Source organism: Lucilia cuprina, chromosome 4, assembly GCF_022045245.1.
Source record: "Lucilia cuprina isolate Lc7/37 chromosome 4, ASM2204524v1, whole genome shotgun sequence".
In the NCBI taxonomy this organism is placed as follows: Eukaryota; Metazoa; Arthropoda; class Insecta; order Diptera; family Calliphoridae; genus Lucilia; species Lucilia cuprina.
The window spans coordinates 19,862,235-19,886,208 of NC_060952.1; the positions used below are offsets into that span (position 1 = coordinate 19,862,235).

Here is a 23,974-nt window from a genome sequence, read left to right on the forward strand (position 1 = left end):
TGTAAATTTATTACTTACTCGTTTATGAATAAAACGTAATTGTATTTGGTTTTCTTATTTTATTATTTTTTTGTTTAATGGGAATTCGCAATTCCATGACATATGTATGTATGTATGTATCGTACTCGTGCTTTAATATGGCTCTGGGTTAAATGTGAGGTACAAAGTACATTAACGAGACAAAAGATATTGTACTTACATTAAACATTTTTTAAATAAAACAAAATACTAAAAATAATGAGCAATTTTTGGTCTGACAAATTTACAAATTAAAGATAATAACGAATCGAAATTACCCTAAATATTTCAATAGCTATAAAACTAAAGTCGTAGTATTTTATTAAACTCTAAAATACTGTTAGCTTAATAGTTTAACTGTACATTCGTTCCCTTATTGAAATTTTGATTATGAAATTATGATAGTTCCCTGATAGTTCCCCCCGGGGCACATCTTGGTACCTTTAGTCTGACGCAACTATAAACTGGTGACGTCATTTCTCTCCCTGGCTAGTCCTTGGATGATTTGACATGACCCTGAGCAGAGCAACACATAATCTGATACTACAGTTGGCTAGTTGCCCGCAGGGCAGTGGTTTTCTGGTCAGTTGGTTGAGATTCCTTCGGGATCTACGTAGTGTCTGTGGTCTGTTACCGGTCTTTGTTTCTATGAACCACACAGATCCACAAAACAAGGCTGTGAATTAATAAAATGTTAGATTTGAGCTGATAATGCAAGAATTGGGAATGTTTTGATGTTAGCTTAGATTAGAGGGATTCTGAGTTGTATCTGAGGATAATTGGAAGAAGTGATGTTTAGAGTGTCGGATGGGATGTACTGAACTAAGGTTTGGCAAAACGGAGTAAGATAGTCTATGGTTAATCTTTATTTTATTAGTTTAACATGGTTGAGTGTGTTGGAGTTTACTCTAAAACATGGTCAACTTATCACTGTAGTTCTTTGTAGCTACTGAAATATGTCTTGTCAAATAAAATGGATTCGTGCTTCGGACTACCAATTACGTTCGCGAGACAACTCACAGAGGTGAGTTATAGTTGATGAGAATTCTCTAGCGATATGAGTATTCGTCACAACATCAATCGGTTTTCATATTGCGTTGTCTGTTGTCTCTAAACTAGTAATTTCCTTTTCCTTGTTGGGGTATGATTGAGCTGCCATTTCCCAACGGAACTACTATGGCAAGAGATTAGATAGTTCGAGCAAAGTGCACGTATATAGGGCCCGAAAATCCTTGTACATAAATTGCCACTAGCGTGTCAGATACACAACGGGAAGGTCTTTGCAAAAGCTTACACAGTGGTTGAAAAAGACCACCTTCACGGTGGTGTTCACGTAAAGCACTTCGACATTCATTCATACTTAGATAGTAATATTAATTAGATATTTTTACCCGTTATAGAGATTTCATGTCAAGTGACCTAACTTTTGAGTCCAATGTATTCTAATCGGGATAAATTTTTCAGGTTTTTTAACAAGATCGATGAAGAACTCTCTCAGTTACAGTGGATACATTTATTTTGATACATATCAGCCAAATCTAAATCTGAAGATTACCTTTTATGAGGACTTGTCCTAATTATAGTGTAGGGTATCCAAAATAAAATTAAACTATGTAACTATTTATTTAGGCTTATCATTCGTACATCCGATTGTAAGAGTGTGTGTCAAGTTTATTATTTAATACGAAAATGGGTGGGTAAAAGAAAACAAAAAGTTTTAGATGTCAGTTTTTAGCAATGAACTTGAGGTCTTTTAACTAAAACAAAAAAAAATTTAAAATAATAAAAACTAAAACTAAAGTAGTTTTTGCATTTATATGACAAAAATGCGAATATTCTGTAAAATTTTAAAGAAAACAATTTAAACTAATTTTAAATAATTTTTTTTAAGTATGCACGAGTGGTCTTAAAATAACAACGACTTAGTTTATTATGTAGATATTATTATTTTTCGGCGATTAAATTCCAGACTTTAATTAAAAACTTAATATGTATGTAAATCATTTTAGCAATAAACTAAAAACACTTTTAAATAAACAAGCTGAATAGCTTGACACTAGGTGTTACAATTAATAGCTACTAGAAAAAATGACAATTATTTAATAAATAAATATATATTAAAACAACAATACATATTATTGTTAACATCACATCTTGCTGTTTTTAGTGAGTGACCTTAATTAACCTATTCATAGAAATAATGAAGTATTTTCAAATTATATTTCTGCGAATATAAAATCATTACGTATGTCTATGAACTCCTCAACTTGTAGTTTTGTAAAATTCCATGATTTGAAAGATTATTATGTATTGACTTTTTTTACTTTCAATTTAATGATTCAGTTGAATAATTTTAATATTTCTGTTGAATAATGTAATTAATAGATGTGATTTTAATAACTTAACGGTTCTTGTAATTTGTTTGTGATAATCTTTTTTTAACAAAGTTTCTCTTTTAATTGGTAAAGAAAAATAATTAACAAATATTTTAAATAAAACCATTAACCTAGAAATTGTTCTTAAAATTTTTTATACATAAAAAATAATTAAAATACTGAGATTAAAGTATGGAACGTGATCTATTCGTTTAACACTTAAGTTCCTTTGTATCTGCATTTTATAAGGGAATTAATACAGCTTCTCTAACATGTCTGTAGAAATATTTTCAACCTTGATGGAATAACTTTGTCAATTTTGAAATACCCATTGTATGTAAGGTTCAAATAACATAAACATTTTTCTTAAAAACAAAAAAAAAATATCTTGCTGCACTTAGTCATTATTCCTGTGCGTGTGTTAGTTTGTTGCTAAACATATTTTTTTACCCATAAAACCCATTGTCGGCTTTAAATAAATCTTCTATCTTGAAAAATTCAAAACCATACCGACAAATGAAATGTATTTACAACATGAAATTGTATTTTATATGATAAATGTGTGAGCATAAAAAATATAGTTTATCAAGTATTCACATATACCCTGTTTATTACAATACTGGTATAACTCAAAATATGAATGATTTTTAATGATTAGATAGATAGACAGACAGGCAGACAGACAGACAGACAGACAGACAGACAGACAGACAGACAGACAGATAGATAGATAGATAGATATATAGATAGATAGATAGATAGATAGATAGATAGATAGATAGATAGATAGATAGATAGATAGATAGATAGATAGATAGATAGATAGATAGATAGATAGATAGATAGATAGATAGATAGATAGATAGATAGATAGATAGATAGATAGATAGATAGATAGATAGATAGATAGATAGATAGATAGATAGATAGATAGATAGATAGATAGATAGATAGATAGATAGATAGATAGATAGAATTTATATTATACCCTGCATCACTATTCCCAAACAGACAATAAAAATCTTAAAAGTTCCAAGTCACATTGACTTATAGATGGACTGATTGGCTGATTCAGCCATGTCAATGCAATTGGTTCTGCCGAATAAGACTTTGAAGCGATAAATTACATATAATTGCAACAAACGTCCATAATTCACTCTCTCAAGATATCAGTTTTCAATAAAAATGGCTTTATTACAAACGAATAGATATAGATACAAATATAATTTAAATTTTACTCTTAACTGGCTATTGTACGGTCCGTTTAGACGAGAAACATATTTGTCCAAATTACAATCGGTGTTGTACGATTGTATCGTCATAATTTTTTGGTTTTTGTTTAAAAAAATTTATTTGAACATTTTTTATGACATACAACACTACAACGATACGACATCGTTTGTAAATTTGACAATAAACTTATATTTTCTACTTTTTCAAACTTTTTTACTCTTTTGAATTATAAAAGTCATGTACTAAATAAGCAATATCTGTACTAGGATTATAACTTTTAAACAATTTTTAAAAAAAATTCAAATCGGCCCTATTCATTCCAAATAGAGTATAAAAGAGTGGACTGGACCGATTTGAAATTTTTGAAAATTGTAAAAAAAGTTATACCCTAATGCACTTATGCATATACATATGTATGTATTTATATATCTTTGCAAAAAATAAGTATTGTTAAACTTGTATTTATGTATAGTCTTTACATTTTTTTTGATGACGATGTAGTTGATGTTGATAAAGTATTTGATGGTCATGCCATGTTCACTCATTGGATATACAACAATTTATACATCTACTAAAACAACAACATAAATATAAACCTATTGACAACAGCACAATCAAAGCAACAACAATGTATGTTGTACCTTTTGAAATTCAGACTATTAAAAGAAATATCTCTTTCTTTGCGATTCAAAAGTAAACTAAAACAAGTAAGAGTGTGATGTACAGCTATGCCAATTCTTATATATTCATCATCAGATCATATGTTTCAATGATAAAAACCTATATTTGTAAATAACAATTAATTTTTTTATCTGTTTATGTATAAGACCTTAATAGATGGTATCGCATATTGGCTTTAATCATTGGGTAAATATAAACCGATCCTCACTTCGTAGAGAGATGTTGCTTTCTAAGATACTTCTTTATTTTTTGAGCCCGTCATGAGTTATTTTCTGAGGGGAACATGTGTGTAAACTGATAATGGTAGAGGGTAGTGTAATTTTCCGATGAGGATCTTATATGGCGTATAGAGCCAAATATGAACCGATCGTTATAAAATTTAGCAAGCAGATTGGTTCTTAAAAACTTGTTAATTTCATTGTTGAAGTAATAATTTGAGCTCGTAATGAGCGAAACAAATTTCTGAGAGGAACTAATAAAATCCAATGATTTTTGGTTCTTTACATTAATTAGATTCTTATAAAAATTATGAATACAATATTAGTTTCTCTAAATCAACAAAGCAATCATTTACATTATGTTTTATTCAAGCGATTTTTACCATGATGTATATTACTTTTTGTTGCACTATTATTTGATCGTTACTACTTGCTTTAAAACAAATATTTTAAATTTGCTACTGTACTTATTTACATGACTTAAATATGTTTCCACTCTCTATCGACAATCCGTTGATATTGGTTATTGATAGCTGTCTATTAAGTAAATATACACACGATTTTCTACTAAACATATTTACATTCATTCAATATTTTTTTTTTTTACAGTAACTTATTGCAAAATTAATAATTTTTCAAACACATATTTACATTTTATATTAAAACTACATTTTAAAGATAAATGTATATGGTTATAACGAACAAAATTAGATTTTTCTAAATGTTTGAAAATCTTTTCTAATACACAAAATTTTAAGAACTAAAAACAAATTCTTCTAATTTTCTATTATTTTTTACTAATACAAATAATCTAAAGTTTGGTTCATTAAAGCACGTCTTCACTGTAGTCAACTTCAAATGCATACGATAACTTTAGGAATTTCACATTTACATTAATCTTACATTTTATTTAGGTAGACTATAATTGGTTGTCTGTCAATCCATTAAAATTATGTATGTTCAAATGTGATACTTATCATTGAAGGTTTTTTTCTTTGAATAAAAATTATTTAGATCAACTAAAACATATATAAAAATTAAAAATATTAGATTGACAAGTCTTTTAGCGAAATGAGACGAGATGTAAAATTTCAAATTGAAATGTCCTTGATTTAAGAGAAGAGACTTTAAAAAGGGAAAGAATAAAACATTTATTTCAAAATAATTATATGTACTAATCACGTGTTTGATAAAAAGTTTTTATAAATATGATTCCATTGTGTCGACATCATTATAAAATTTCTTAATTCTAATTCTATGTGATATTATACATTTAAAAAAATCGGTTTATAATTTCGTTTGATTTTTGGTTCTTGTTTAAAAAATCACTTCAAAATATTAATATGTTTATACATAAATCTTAATTGGATAATTGTTTAAAAAATTACTTCAAAATATTAATATGTATATACATAAATCTTAATTGGCTAATTCTCAGATCAAAAAGTCTTATCAAACACCAATTTTCCTCGTTTTGATCATTTAGTCTCCGTGTCTGTATGCTAGAAGTCTGGCTGGCGTTACGACAGACAGACAGAAAGATAGATAGACAGATAAGTAGATAGATAGATATTAGATATTATATATATATATATATATATATATATATATATATATATATATATATATATATATATATATATATATATATATATATATATATATATATATATATATATATATATATATATATATATATATATATATATATATATATATATATATATATATATATATATATATATATATATATATATATATATATATATATATATATATATATATATATATATATATATATATATATATATATATATATATATATATATATATATATATATATATATATATATATATATATATATATATATATATATATATATATATATATATATATATATATATATATATATATATATATATATATATATATATATATATATATATATATATATATATATATATATAGATAGATAGATAGATAGATAGATAGAAGATGGATAGATAGATAGATAGCTTGTTCAAATATTATTTCGTAAAAGGAATGCTACATTTTAAAAACATTAGGGTAATATTAATTATAGGGCTTGATGCAATTATTACAAGGCCACTTGTATAAGGGCTTAATGAAAACTTTGGCCGAGGGTCAGTTTTTAACCAGTTATGTCTCCTTAAACTGTATTGCTACGTATATGGAGGCTAGATAGATGGATAGATAGATAGATAGATAGATAGATAGATAGATAGATAGATAGATAGATAGAAAAATAGATAGATATATAGATAGATAGATAGATAGATAGATAGATAGATAGATAGATAGATAGATAGATAGATAGATAGATAGATAGATAGATAGATAGACAGATAGATAGATAGATAGATAGATAGATAGATAGATAGATAGATAGATAGATAGATAGATAGATAGATAGATAGATAGATAGATAGATAGATAGATAGATAGATAGATAGATAGATAGATAGATAGATATATAGATAGATAGATAGATAGATAGATAGATAGATAGATAGATAGATAGATAGATAGATAGATAGATAGATAGATAGATAGATAGATAGATAGATATATATATATATATATATATATATATAATATATATATATATATATAGATAGATAGATAGATAGATAGATAGATAGATAGATAGATAGATAGATAGATAGATAGATAGATAGATAGCTTGTTCAAATATTATTTCGTAAAAGGAATGCTACATTTTAAAAACATTAGGGTAATATTAATTATAGGGCTTAATGCAATTATTACAAGGCCACTTGTATAAGGGCTAAATGAAAACTTTGGCCGAGGATCAGTTTTTAACCAGTTATGTCTCCTTAAACTGTATTGCTACGTATATGGAGGCTAGGTGAAAACATCGGCCGATATTTCCCACTTTCAATACCAAAAAACACATTGTGTATCATTTCAGCTCTTAGCTCTTTCCGTTCGGACTCTATTGTGTTTTCAACTGACACAAGAGACATGGTTAGATCGTCTTGGAATTTTATAAGGACCCAAAATATATATTTCCGCCTCTTTTTTGATAGAGGGTATAAAAACTACTTGAACAAATTATTTGCAATTAGCATCCTTCTGAAAATTCTACCAACCCCATTCACCATAAAGTACACAAAAAGTATATGTATCTATACTTTAATAATAATGCATAAATTTTAAACTAACCTTGACTATATAATGTTTGCATAGTTAACTCTGCTTATATAACAAAATTATATTATTTCATAATGAAATTATTATTAACTATTGTTAGCAATTGTAGATACTCGTACATATTTAATTTAGTGAACCATAAAAGTTGTAATAATATGATTATAATTTTTGTTTGTATTTAAGGTTAAGATACGAACAGATACGGATATGTACTCTGGTAATAACATGTAGTATATATATTGTTTGTATTGTTTTTTTTAATATTAACATAATTATATGCAATTTTAATATTATATGTAATAATAATTTTTGTTTAAATTATTAAATATTAAAAAAATAAAATAATTATAAAATGTTTTTATTCGTGAGTATTTCATAAAATTTTACATAAAATGGTTTAAAGTTCAAGTACATTCTAAAAAACACAGCTGGTTCCTTTTAAATATAGTTTTTCGAAAATCAGTTAATTTCATTGGAGATGTAGTTTAGTTTTTATGCATATTACTCAGAAATGTAAAAGTTAAACTTTAGTAAGTAAAAAAAAAAACTTGCTCTATTTATGTAAATTTATGCATATTTATGATTATTTACGTAGTTATTAGTACACACTTTCTCAACATTTATTTAATGAACAAACAATTGTTTGATTATCTGTTTAATTACAACTTCGCTTTACTTAACTGATATGTTCCGAAGGGTAGCTACTCAAACAAATTTAAGTGACTCACGTGAGTCTGTCTAATTTTGATCCTGTTGTGATACCGTTTTGGTTATTGGAGTCATTTCCTTTAAAAACTACTAACTATTTCCAGAGTTAAAACAACTATGATATTGTAGAGACTTATCCCAGAAATATCTTCCATACAAGAAATAACAGCCGATTCAAAATAGATTTCTCTATTCCCATTTAATGTCGAAGAGTAACACAGGAGATTAGCTGTAACTCTTTAGCAAAAGGACTATCAATATTTATTTAAATCGCCTATTATATTTTTCATTTCCCTTACAATTCTACTACCCGAATAATTCTTTAGATCTAATAAATACAAATGTTTGTTTATTAACATCTCTAGGAAAATCGGTACAACTAGTTTTATGTAAAACCGTTAATCCACGGTCGAGACCTACTAAGTCCCCTTCAATTTAATAAATATATCGAAATTAAATGATAACTCTACTTAATTATAAATTATAAGACAGTCAAGTCCGACTATACTTTTTTAGTTGTTTTTATATCCTACACCACTATAGTGGAAAGTGTATTTTACGTTTGTGCTGATGTTTGTAACACACAAAAATATTTGTCCAATACCCACTTTAAAGTATACCGTTCGATTCAGAATCATTTTTTGAGTCGATTATGACATGTCCGTCCGTCTGTCCGGCTGGCTGGCTGTCCATGTTAACCTTGTGCGCAAGGTACATGCCGCAATTTTCGAGATAATTTGATGAAATTTGGACCAAGCATGATTTTGGCACAGAGACGTAGCCTATTGAAAATTGTTAAAATCGTTCCATTATTTCACCTAGCCCTCATACAACCGTACCTCCCGATTTGGACTTTTTATGCCATAATTACGTCAATATTCTCACAAAAAATTGACACAAATAAGTTTTATATAAGTATAAATGACAGATTTTCGCAATGATCGGCCCTTATTTAACCCCAGCCCCCATACAAACCCCCCTTCAAAAAAGTCTTAAACGTCTAAAATTGACTTGTAACCATTTGTACATTGCTTAAATACTTTGGAATTAAGGTAAAATTCAACATAAAAATTTCTTAAGAAATTTATAAAATATAAAATTTTAAAAATATACTCATGGTGTAGGGTGTTATATGGTCGGCCATGCCCGACTATACTTTCCTACTTGTTTTTAAACATTTTTAATAACACAGACCAACAAATTTCTAAATCAGAGGCCAATGTAGAAACTTTTTAAAAGTATTAAGCAGCGCTGAATTCAAATTTATCGATCAAAACAGCTGCGTTGATGCACGAAGACACCTTTATCTATAAGGACGTAGTTTAAACTTGAGCAAGAAATGCAAAAATGTAAACAGCTGATGCAAATTATGGTTGATTTTTTGATTAGTATAAATTATTTTTTTGGCATTTATGTCTTCTGTTGTTTTGTATGACAATACTGCGAAGTTAAATTTTGTGCACAAAACCATAAATTTACATCAGTTTAAATTTATTTTTGGATTAACAAATCTGAGTATTAATAGGCATTTAATTGCCAATTCAAACCCGTGCTCTTAAACAATCTCTTATATTTATTGACTTATATGACATGATATCTGAAAATCCTGTACTTTGGTATAGGTATTTGGACTTTTTTTTGTAAATTCTGTTTCCCTGTGTTATGCAATTTTTAAGCGTGTGCAATAATAAATATACATTTGTTTTGTTTCTATAATGACATTTAAAAAAAAAATACATCTAATGTAATTGGAAACACATTATCTACATATAAAAAGTTTATTATTAAAGAGATAATGATTTTAATTATCGACAATTAACTGAAATGTGTTACTAAATGCAATGATTTCCATATCGAAACCCCGTTAAATATGATTCATAAATATAACAGATAATGAAAAAGTTGATGACAATTTCGAGATTTATTATTAATAATATTATTTAAATTGTTGTAAATCTCTTTGAAGATTTGATGAAAAACTTAATGAGAATTGATGATGAAAAATATAAATATTTAAAAATAATATTATTTAAATTGTCATAAATCTCCTTGCATATATTGATTTATAAATACACTCTTATATAAAATTTAATATATAATTAATGGTGTAAGCTAATCAACTTAAAGCTGTTGTAAAACGGTTGTCAGATCTTACAACGTTGGCAGTAAATGTTTAAACTCTTATCATTTTCCAAACAGTTTTCTGCCAATATTGTAAGATCGCACAATCGTGTATACAAAGCTTTAGCATTACTTCCGGTACGTTTCAACAGGGTACATTATTCATCTGTGTGTAAGAGAATAATCGCACCAAAAAGATTCTATAAACTTTTTATTGTTTGAAAACTTTTCAATAAAATATCTAAGACATCATATTAAGTTTAAAGTGATTAAATATGATTAATAATTCTTAAATATACTTACTCTATCCAGAAAAATATTTGGAAATTTTGGTTATAAGTATTGTAGGTAATGTATTTATTTCATACATTACTTTGTAATGTATGAAATAACTACATTATTATTATTATTTTATCCAATTGTCTATAGTGTATGTCTAATAATAAATTAGTTAGTGTTTCTAATTCTATACCAAATCGGAAGTTTTTAAAGAACTGTTGATATTTACGTTTCTGTAGAAACCATTCTAGATAGAATAATAAAAAAAACTTTTTAATGGGACATTGAGTAGGAGAATAGAATAGAAAGCATAAACAAACTGTAAAGGCATTTTTATATGCGAAAAAATACTAGGTAGCAATTTTTTGGCCATCGACAGTTATTCACCCAAAATGTAACTACTCACACAATTCTCCAATATTACCTGCCCACTTATCGGGTAAGAAAAAGGTTTTGCTGGGTACTTTTAAATGGAAATGTACAAATATGAGTAACATATAGCAGCCAAAGGTTAGTGAAATGCAAATATAAAATAAAACAAACAAACTTTATTATCATTTTAAAAATAAATAACTATTTGTTTACTGCGAAGGAACAATTTTATTTGAAACAAAAACCGAATTAATTCAATGTTTTTAAATGTTTTATAGAAAATGTGCTTTGAATTTTCTATGTTTTGGAATAAGAATAAAATTGAAATTCTATAGGTAATAGATTGAGCTATAATTTATATTTTCAACGGCTCTAAATTTCTTAATATATAAAAATAAACCGTAATTTTAGGTTTTTATCCTGTCTTCCCCTTTTAAGCCTTAAATTAACATTATACAGATTTTCAGTATATACGTGGCCTATTTATGGACTTTCTACTTTTATTTATTATTTTTAATAACTTTTTTTCTTTATCTTTTAATTCGCCTTAATTGTTCGATCTTTTTCTTTAGTTATCTAACTGGTGGATACTTTTCTTTGGAAAGAAATACAACATAGTTTAATTAACACGCTAGTTAAACGCTTGTTAACTAGGATTACAAAATTATCAATGAATAATTTTGCATTAATCAGGGTTGAAGTCTGTTTGTCTGGAAATGCACAAACCTTAAACTATTTAATTATTTAAATCACACACACGTGTGTTTGTATAAAAACATTAATGTTTGTGTTAAAAGCTCATTTATTTTAATAAATAAAATTCAAGAATCTAGATCTTTATAAATAATTTATTAAATTTATCTTTATTACAGATCAAAAGTGAAGAAGTGGTGGAAGCCTATATAGAGCGATGTAAACAGGTGAATCCTCTGATAAATGCCATTGTACAAGATCGTTTTGAGGAGGCATTACAGGAAGCCCGCGAGGTAGATCGTATAATCGAAATGGGTCTGAGTACGGAAGAGGAAATGGAAGAAAATACTCCTCTTCTAGGCATACCGGTGACAGTGAAGGAATCCATAGCCGTTAAGGGAATGACAAATCAAGCGGGACGTGTTTTTAAAACACCACAAATAGCAAAATCTGATGCACCTGTGGTAGAACAAATAAAACGTTATGGTGGTATTATACTGCTAGTATCCAATACTCCCGAGTTGTGTCTGCTATGGGAGACGTATAACAACGTTACGGGTCAGACAAGAAATCCTTACGATTTAAAAAGAACACCGGGTGGTTCATCGGGTGGAGAAGCTGCTTTATTAGCTAGTGGAGCCTCATTGCTGGGTTTAACATCGGATATTGGAGGTTCCTCTAGATTGCCGGCCATGTTTAGTGGTATATGGGGCCATAAACCAACACCGTATGCGGTTTCGTTTAAAGGTCATCATCCTACATCTGATTTTCCTAAATGGGGTGATTTTTTCACCATAGCTCCCATGACCAGATATGCCAAGGATTTGCCTTTGCTGTTGAGATGTATGACTGATCCTACCGGTCCTAAGCTTACATTGGAAAAGGAAATAAGTGTTACCGGTATACGTTTCTTCTTTATGGATAACGATGGTCCTTCGGGTATGATGAGACCTTTGAGTCGTGATTTGCATGCTGCTATAAATCGTGTAGCAAATGATTTCAATGCCAAACGTGTTAATATACGTAAAATGAAATGGTCTTTAGACATATCACTCTCAGCCATGTTAACCATGAAAAATATTGAAACTATTTACCACAAAACCGAAGAAGGCCAAAGACCCAAAACAGTTTGTACCGAAACGGTAAAATATTTCTTTGGCTGTTCCGACAGCATACTACCTTCGGTTATATTTGGTCATTTGCAAAACTTCATGAAAATCATACCAAATTCACGACACAAACATTTAGCCACCATTATTGAGGCTTTAAAGACTGAATTCAAAGAATTGCTGGGTAATGATGGGGTTTTCATTTATCCCACATTCCCGAATACAGCCCATCAGCATTATCAAATCTATCATAAGTTATTGGAGCCCATGTATATGGCCATTTTCAATACCTTGGGTTTACCCGTAACCAATTGTATGATTGGTTTAGATAGACGTCGTCTACCCATGGGTATACAAGTAGTGGCGAATCCGGGACAGGATCATTTGTGTCTAGCTGTGGCACGAGAAATGGAAAGACGTTATGGTGGTTGGGTAAGACCACCATCGGAGGATTCTAGTAAACGTATTGACTAAAGTATAAATTAATATACTTAAAACAATTAGATCATTTATCATTATTTCATAGATTTAATTTTTTTCATTCATCTTAACATCACATTTTATGGATTTTTTAAAACCAATTGCAATTTTTTTATAGTTTGACTTCATTACAATTTGTTTAAGTAATTTACTTAAAATTTTATATATATTACGACAAGTTACGTTTTATACGTAACAATTAACTAAATCTCAAATTTTCACTGTCAATAGTGTTGACACACATTTTATTATTTTTTAAATTGTTCTTTTAAATATTTATAATTTTTTAAATTATTTTCTCATAAACTTCTCAATTTTTTTTTAATAATTACATAATATTTTAAGAATAATACAAAATTATGTAAATAATTTTTGAACATAAAATTACGTAATTAAACATATCAAAGATTTCGTTTCATCTTTTACATCACGATTATTTTTTTTTCTTTTATATTTTTTATATACATAATTTCTTTTATACATTAATTATATAAATAAATCTTTTAAAATTTTGTAAATAAAAATATAAATAAAGTTAATACTATTTGTTTTTATTTTAAACATTAAAGTAGAATAAAATATATATTTTGAAAATAAGAAACGTAGAAATTTAAGTCCATTTTCACATCTCCAGTTACCGTTTAACCGGTAGTTTTTTACAGTTAAGATAGATAGATAGATAGATAGATAGATAGATAGATAGATAGATAGATAGATAGATAGATAGATAGATAGATCGATAGATAGATAGATAGATAGATAGATAGATAGATAGATAGATAGATAGATAGATAGATAGATAGATAGATAGATAGATAGATAGATAGATAGATAGATAGATAGATAGATAGATAGATAGATAGATAGATAGATAGATAGATAGATAGATAGATAGATAGATAGATAGATAGATAGATAGATAGATAGATAGATAGATAGATAGATAAATAGATAGATAGATAGATCGATAGATAGATAGATAGATAGATAGATAGATAGATAGATAGATAGATAGATAGATAGATAGATAGATATTTAGTTAGTTATAAATACTCAATAGGCTTAACGTGTTGTCACTACATGGTTAATATCCAGCGATATCCTTCGAAAACACTTTTTTCATTTTTTTTTCAAAAATAATCAATATACGTCACAATAAAGATTGTGGTGGAGTTATAGCCATAAAAAATCCAGCAGTTTAGTTTTGTGCGTGAAATGGTTAAACAAAGATTAGAAAAACCTTAGCCTTCATTAGTTAATTAGTCAGTTTTTAGAACTTTATGAAACACAAATGTGATGGATAAATTCTAAGGACAGCTTTCCATAGCATCCTTTAGAAAAGTATATTTTAGTCTCTGGGTTTGAATTTTTCCAAAATTTTTGTTGGTCTGTGTAATTAATTGTTTTTAATAAAAACGGTGTAGTAAAAATCATTATATTTCCACAATTTATAAAAAGTACATATTTTAGACGAAAAATGCATTTTAGTTGGAAAAACCATAGAAGTTGGCCTCCAAACAATCAACCTCTGTTAACAAACATGTAAAGTGATTTAATTATAGTTTTTGTGGCATAATGTAAAATGTAATGTACACAATATTACATGATTTACAATACTCCAAAAAAGACGGCAATAGCAACAATAAAATCATATATAAAAATTAACTTTAAATAATAAAATTTTCTAATAAAAATCTAGACTCTACATTCTTTTTATTTATTTGATACATAAGTTAGGATATTTGCAACAATTTATGAAAAAATCATAATGGATTCGATAGTAATAATATAGATATAGTTCATGTTTATACTCTAAACTAGTTTCGAGTGCTTTTTTAGGGAAAATTTAAGAAAATGTTTACTGCTTGTAGGGCACTTTAACATTATCATTTATTGTTATTTTTATAAACAATTGAGTCATAATGTGTATGTATAAAATAATTTCTATTAAACGAATTTATAATTAAATCACATAAATTATTCTTTCCTTTTTTTATTAATTAATTAATGAAACACAACGCTTTATAAATTTCATATTTCATTTAATTTAGTTTAATTTATTTATTTTTGTTTGTTTATTTTTATTAAATGCATTATAAATGTTGTTTGTTTTCGTAGTTCTGATTCTTTTTCTGATTTTTCTCGTTTGAATGTTGTTTTACTTAAAATTTATTATAACTGCCAAATTCTAGTATTTGTTTGTTTGTTTTTTGGCCAAAATCAACCAAAAATGTTACAGCCAAAAAATCTGCAACTACTACTTGTTATATTATGTTGGTAGTTTGTTGTTTCTGCTTGAGTGGCACAAGGCCGTTTGTAAAGTGGCATGGGGTAGATTGCCTAATAACGTCTGTCTGTGCGTCTTTCGGTTGGTACGTATGTATGTATATATATTGTACTGGTTTTGAGACAAAGTTTCTTTAAGATTTCTGGTTTTATTTTTTTAATGTTTTTGGTAGCGACGAATTGTATTTATTCTTTTTTTTTTGGTAAATTTCAAGAATTTTTTCCTTGCCGCTTAAATTTAACAATTTTTATATAAAATTTGTCTTTTAACATACATTTTTAGATATTGAATTTGTTTTAACGGTTGACAATTGTTAACACCTGCTTTTCTTACCAGTTTGTATTAGAATTGTAAAATATTTAAAAAATGTCAATTCTGCAATTTACCTATAATGTTGAAAATTTAAGTAGATAACTATACACAGCGCTTTCCTTTCAATCTAGAATTTTTTTTTTATCTGTATCCTAAATGTTCAAACATTTTCTAAACTTTAAACATAAATGCTTTATACATTTATTGATGGTTTATTTTGGCAATATTGTATGGATAATTACGAGGGTAAAAGTTCTTTATATGTACGTATAAGAGTATAGTTGGGCGTGACCAACCTTATAATGCCCTACAGTAGGTATGAATAATAGTAATTTATGTTTTGATTGTGGGTCCATGACCAATTTTTCGATGTGTTATAAACGGAATGACAAAATCAATTTACCCCTATATTTTTTGATGGTGGGTATAATCAAAAAAGATGGGGGTATATTGAGTTTGTCATTCCGTTTATAACACATCGAAAAATTAGTCATGGACCCACAATAGCATATATAAATTTTACCTTGGTTCCGATATATTAAGGCAATTGAAATTGATGAAAAACTTATTTTTTGAAAGTAAAACGTTTGTAAGTGAAACGTAATTTCTGAAGGGAACAAAGGTCACCAAAACCTGTGATTCACGCTTGTCAAATCTTACAACGTTGTCAGTAAAATGTTGCTTACAAGCCAATATTAATATTTTGTTATTCCGAATGTGGACATAATTGACTTAAGCCCTTTTTCAAATATCAACCTAATGTTTATAGGGGGAGCATTTCAATTACGACATACATATTGAAACTGTTATATCTATATTTTTAGTAAATAAAAAGGCTCTGGCTGTGGTGTAAATAAAATATATTTCCTTTCATAAACAGTTGTAGTTGTTAAAATGTTAGATAGTTTTTAAAAATCCATTGTTGTTTATGTAAAATAAAAAATGTCAACATTTTAACATACAAGGAATTCTGTTAAAGATTCCTTTACTTTTAATATTACTGGTTTACATAAGGGGTTCTATTAACATTTGAATTATTATTATGAATTACCAGAAATTTCAATTTTGAAAAAAAAATATTTAAATTTAAAACAAATGATTTCCAAATGATCGAAGAATTAAATTTCTTTTAATATATAACGAAGTGTTTTGTAATTAAGCATTCAATTTTAGTCACAAATATTTGGGCAAATTACTGTTTCATGTCTTATTCAGAATCGGAGGTACTATAAGACTAAATATGCTATGTAAGGTCCCATGTCAGGTATTATTATATATTATTATAGATTAACATTGAAGGACGGACAAAAATTCATCATATTAACATATAATGATGCCCTTTCTACTTCCATTGTCGACCGTTTAAAAATGTCTAAATATAAATGAGTTTAAGAAATTACTAACTTTTAGCCAAAAAATTATTTTAGTACTCTGAGACCCAAAAAAGTACTTTTGAAATAGTTTTTGATATTGAAACAAACTCTCTTTTTTCCATCCCTGATACTTACCCTAAAGTTAAACACACACTAGTCAAATTTAAAGTTGCCATATGTTAATTTTTATCAAATTCCTACTATTAAGGCAAAAAAATTTGGATTAAATAGAATCTTTCAAGTTTTTTTTTAATTAATAAAATATTAATTAAAGGGCTTATTGCTGTAAAATTATATGGTATTTATATAAGTAAATTTTAGTGATATATGGTAATGCCAGATGTTCTCCTAGAAGTCAAATATTCTTTTAATAACACAGGTCAAAAAAATTTGAAAAAAGTAGAAACCCAGAGACCATACATCAGAATCTATCCGTCGAATTTTTTATAATGTTTGAAAAAGAAAACTTATTGTTCGCGGGTTAAACAAAATGTTGGATGTGTTATCTAAAGAATCATTTAGATAGTTAGAAAGGAGGATGCATATACAGTGAATCAATTAAGTAATTTGCCTATGTAAAATTTTATAAATTTAAAGAAAAAACTTTATGTGAACTATTATTTTTAGCAAAATAAAGCAATTTGTTTGTTATATTTTTAAAGAATATCTTATATTTTAATTTTCTACCATAAAAAGTAAAATCGTTATACTAATTAACGAGATTTTTGATAAAATGTGAACGTATTGTTAATTTTTTGGGTCAATAAAGTATTTTGCTTTTTTAGGTTTTTTGTTCCTTTTTTTATAATATTGCTGCATTATTTTATAATATTTAATATTTTTATTACTCCTATATATTAGAATAACATTTTTTAGATATTTTAGTAGTGGAACGATTAAATTTGAATATTTCTTAACCGATTCATTATCCTTACTTAACTTACTTAACATGAAATCTAACGTTTCTTTCATTAAATTTAGAAAATAATAAGTAATTTTGAATTGGATACATGATATATTAGATAATCAATGTATTTGGACCTAGAAAAAAGTTTTGTTAGGTATAAATCTATATATTATAACAAAAATAATCCGGGTTTTTGGTCATTTTATATTGATAAACAAAAACTACATTACGGAAACTCCATCTATTTGGGGAGTACTGTGTAAATTTTATTTAGAATTTTATAATATTGATTCTTATTCAATAAATCTAACACTAAGCACCATCCTAGCCACTCTAAGTATGGGGACATCACCATATACCACTATAGAACTATTACATGATAAAATCCTGATTTTCAACCTTATAAAAGATTTTGAAGCACCACTCAGTGCGTTTTTTCTAATAATTCTTTGGATCATTTCATCTATTACTATATTTTGTATTTTTAAACGTTATTGATTAAACATTTCATAATTATATTTTATTGATTTACTCTTCTTCTACAAATATAAACTAATTTTTTATATCGAAATTGCCTCATCATTATCCTTTAAATATTTTAAGGCAAATAACATCTCATTTTCACCCAATGAGGATATGATTTTTGCAAATTGCAATTGAAAAATACTTATCACTCTTCCTTTTAACAATAAAACAATAAATTTCAAAAATAATTAAGTAAAAAATAATTTGAAAACCCCAATGAAATTAACCGGAATTCTCAATATGCAAAATACTTTATTGACATGCAAATTCTGATGAAAAATAATAAAATGCAACATCAAATGCACCAAAATTTGTTTTTCTTGGTTTTACCATTTTAAACAATCTCTATTTTTAATTGGAAAACATATATTTACTTTTTACCTGTTTATTCGAATTTTATTTATGAACAAAAAACAAAATTCTCTTAAAAAAGGTAGGCAAAAAACTTAGTTGATTTACTGTACATCAAATAAAACTAGGCCTCTATCGGGCCTGCTGTGCGCTCAGATGGCCATTAAAGAATCATTTACGAATATTTTCTTTAATCTCGATCTGGCTACACTTTTAAAGATTATTAAAATAACTATTTTTCTCAAACACCCAAATATGTAATCTCAATAAATAGCTAGACATTTGATTAAGAACGGTACAGAGATAAATACATAAAAAAACATTTCGTCTACAAACGTGTGTATGTAGTATGTATATAAAAACGTAAATTTTTTGGAAGTTGTTATATACATATTAATAGACTTGATAGTAAAAACTACCAACAAAGTTTTGTTTAATTCCAGTTCCAGGCATGTGCTAGCTCACCAAACAAGTTGTTGTTATTATACTCAATGATTAAAACGTACAAGTTTTTTTTTTCTTAAACAAAATTTTATGCTTTGTTTTTGTTGTACGTATGTACAACGATACGACATATTATACGGGTCGGGTCTTCTTGAAGATTGTTTTCAAACTAAAACGTTCACTTGTATTAAAACAGTCGTCTTGTAAACAACTCTAATAAAAAAAAACAAAAAATAGTCAAAGGATTTTTTTCATTTATACAAATTTTTTGAAATAAATAAAATTCCTTTTTTAAGGAGATTTAATTTTGTTTCAAATTATACTTTAAAATTGTATTGTTCCTTAATATATTCTGCGCATTTGAGGTTTCAATTGTAACCCTGATTGATAACCGTGATAACGTAGATAGATTAAATAAAAAACGTGTTCATTTACCGTGTTGAATCGGCTGAGAAAAACCTACAGTGAATTTGACCCCGTAGGCCACGTACAATATTATACTGCAGTATTTTTTATTTTACTTAAAAATAATCAGTGTTTTAATTAATTTAGATTTTTTTCCATTTACTTATTATTTTATTCGCTAGTTTTGTGTTTAATTTCATTTATGAGAATTTTATGTAGATTTTTAATTCAATTGTTAGACACACAAAATTATACATTTCATTAAGTTCAAGGTTTAGGTTACTATTACTTTTTTTGAAGTATTAAATTTCAATTCGTCTATAAGTCACAATTATAGCACGTGTTATTTTATTTCTTTTTAAACTTAGTTTCTGCAATTATAACAAATTAAGCAAAAGAAAGTCTATATTTTTTCTTATATAAGCTTTTAAATAAAAAAAATTACAAGTTTAAATATTCTTTATAAAAACGACCTTTATTTTTTGTAATTAGCAAATGACAAGTATGTACTTTGTACAAACTTATTATTAATAAGACATGACACATCATGCCGTACACACAAATTTAAGAAATTTCTTTACATAAATGTCTACATTTTTATATAAGCTTTACTACATATTTACCTAGTTGTTCTTATATACTATACATATACTACGTTTATATGTATATGGTGTTATATTTTAATGCTATATAGAAAGTATATTTATCTTCAAAATAGAGTTTTTTATACAATTTTTATTTATGAAGTAACAGCGAAATTATTAAAAATTGTTAAATACTTTGTTTTAGCTATTTTTTAAATTTTTAATTTAATACTGTTCTGCAAACAAATATGAGTACATATTAAATAAAAAATGTGGTGAAAGCGGATATGATTGAATTTAGAAATTTTAATTAAAATATTCGTGATTTAATTAATATGCCGTTTTTTTGTAGAAAATATTATTTAAACAATAAAATAAGAATAATAACTAGCCAAAATCATTATACACAACTTATTTTAATTCTAGGTTTAGACTTTTCATTTCCTATTTTCTTAAAACATAAATGTTGCCAGACTTAAAATTTTATATTTTACCAAATAACTACTAGGGTTCTATAAATCGACTTTCGAATAATCGAAAAAAGTCGAAAAGTCGAAGTCGACTATTTTGTTCCAAAAAAGTCGATAACTCGACTATCGTCTATGAAAAAAGTCGTAAAGTCGAAGAGTCGAAAAAGGTCGAAAAAAGTCAAAAAGTCGGAAAAAGTCGAAAATTGGAGAAGCAAGTCAAAAATAGTTGAAAATTTTAAAAAAGTGGAAAAAAGTCAAAAACTTTAAAATGGTCGGAAAAACTCGAAAAAAGTAAAAAATTGGTCGGAAAAAAATCGAAAACATTTAAAAAGTCGAATATAGTCGAAAGTCGGAAAAAGTCGAAAATAGTCGGAAAAAGTCCAAAAGTCGAAATTGTCAGAAAAAGTCAAAAAAAGTCGGGAAAAGTCGAGAAGTCGACTATTTATAAAATATTAAAAGTCGAAAAATCGACTTTTAATTAAACGAAAAAAAATCGAAAAGTCGACTTTTAAATAAATGCAAAAAGTCGAAAGTCGAAAAGTCGACTTTTCATAAAATGCAAAAAGTCGACTCTTCGTTTCAACTATAGAACCCTACTTTTAAAAGTTGTCGACTTTTTAAAGAAACCGCTGACAGTTATACCACAATGTCCCCAACGTTAAATAGTTACGAAACAGATTTTCAGATATTTCCTCAAGTAAACAAAATGCTTAAACTAAACTTTTACGATAAAGCGAATTCTTCGTGTGAACTTGATATTAAATTTTAATAAATAACAAAAGTCGAAACCCAGAAACCAAATTATACTTTTCTAAAGAATTAAGTAGCGCTAAATCCGTATCTGACCTCTTATCCATTACCAGTGTTGCCAACTTAGTGCTTTTAGCACTATTTGCGGTGCTTTTTGGTGTGCCAAACGCGGAAAATTTTGCTCATGGTGCCTTTCTTCAAAAAGGCACTAAAGTGGTGCTTTCTAATTTTATGACAGTGCATTTAGTGCTTTTTATACCCAACATATACCCAAGATGAGTGGGGTATATTGATTTTGTCACTCCGTTTGTAACACATTGGTCGTATATATTTTGGGTCCTTATTAAATTCTAAGGCGATCTAACCATGTCCATCCGTCTGTTCATCTGTCCGTCCGTCTGTCTGTTGAAAGCACGATAGGGTTAGAACGTAAAGAGCAAACGAGTTAAATTTTTCCACAAATTTTTATATGCATCAAAATTTCTCTACCAAATGACATTAATACTCATTACCGACTTAAAAATATTCGACATAAATATGTTTTATATAAGCCAAAATCTCTCTAGCAAATTTTACGGCAATCGGTCCATAATTGATCTACCCCCACATATGGTCACCTTCAAAAATTGATTTCAACGCTCATTACTGACTTAAAAATACGTGTTTAGCGGAGAAATTCGAAATAAACTACTTTTATACAAATGTAATCTTCCTACCGAATTTAATTCGGATTTATCGGTTACGTACCCTACCCCTATTAAGGTCCCCTTAAAAATATGAGTACAGCGATGAAAATTGACAAAAATAAGTTTTATATAATTTTTTTACACAATTGAATCTATCCCTCATATATAAAGCCTCCATGATTACTTCATCGTTGTACTCGCAATAAAAATATTTTTATTATAATTCTTTATGCCGAATTTTATGACGATTGGTCTATAACTGACCAACAAAACAAAATCTATGTACAAAAGCAAATATTCTTCAAAAACAAAAAAACAAAATATTCAAAATACTTTAAAATAAGTTATTTTATTCACTATCAGTGAAATTAACAATTTTTCCAGAACTCAAAAAACTTAAAAATAATATATATATAGATTTTGAAAAAAAAATATATTTCATAAGTTTTGTAAAATTTTACAATTTGGGTGTGGGTACATCGGTTGGCCAGTTGGTAGTGTGCCTGTCAGTTTGAATGTTTAATGACATTTTACTATTTTTAAAATTCTCATCTTATTTATCTAATATTCGTCAAACATTAGTTTTAGTTCTTACGTTACTAAAAATCTAACTCACACCGGTGAAAGACTTTAGTATGACGCATGTTTTGTTTTGCAGCCCAATGTTCTAAAAAACGAATTTTGGAGTCTTGTACGAAATGAGCGAAATAATGTGCAATTTTTATTAAAATAAACAATATTTGACTGAAAAAACGTTAGTGCTTTTTTACCCATTTTCAGTTAGAAAATTACGCTTTTTTACCCCTTTTTAATTTTTTTGCGCGCGTTTTGCTTGACCAATGTTGGCAACACTGTCCATTACATCAGGTTTTTAGGATATCGTGTTATTTTGAAACCATAACGCCGGAGATGCCCACCACGTGTCTTCGCTTCAAAACATTACACCTTCTTCGCATTCTACGCTTCAAGTTACAAGCGAGGTTTTTTTTAACGTAATTTTTTCTAAAATCATTTTAATTTTTAATATATTAAGTGAAAGTCGAATAGACGAATGTTAAATCTCGTTACATATCTACAATATTTACTCAATAATAGAAAAACGTGGTAAATAAAAGAGTGGTGAATAAAAAAAATTAACCCACCATGATTACTGTTGTCAACTTTTTTTAAGGTAATTGGATTTGCGACCCTATAAGTATGCTGTATTTCTTCCTAAATGTATCGTGTCAAGCACTGTATTACCATGAATAATTACAAAAATATAATAACATGCATATATATTTAGTACTGTTCAAATTATTCGTTGAATTTATCTTATATCATAAAGTCGATAAGACAGTGTTCATGAATTACGCGTAGAAAAATTAATAATTTTAATTATATATAATAAAATTTAT

At 27.2% G+C, this 23,974-nt stretch overlaps 1 protein-coding gene across 1 annotated transcript in view; it reads left to right on the top strand.

The window, feature by feature from the left end:
* LOC111679067 (fatty-acid amide hydrolase 2-A) overlaps positions 1-14,014 on the top strand; it is a 37,615-nt gene extending 23,601 nt beyond the window's left edge. Inside the window, exon 3 of the mRNA XM_023440557.2 lies at positions 12,074-14,014. Coding sequence (XP_023296325.2) covers positions 12,074-13,477 — 1,404 coding nt within the window. The 3' untranslated portion in view covers positions 13,478-14,014. The remainder of the gene's footprint in view (positions 1-12,073) is intronic.
* Positions 14,015-23,974: the final 9,960 nt, after the last annotated feature.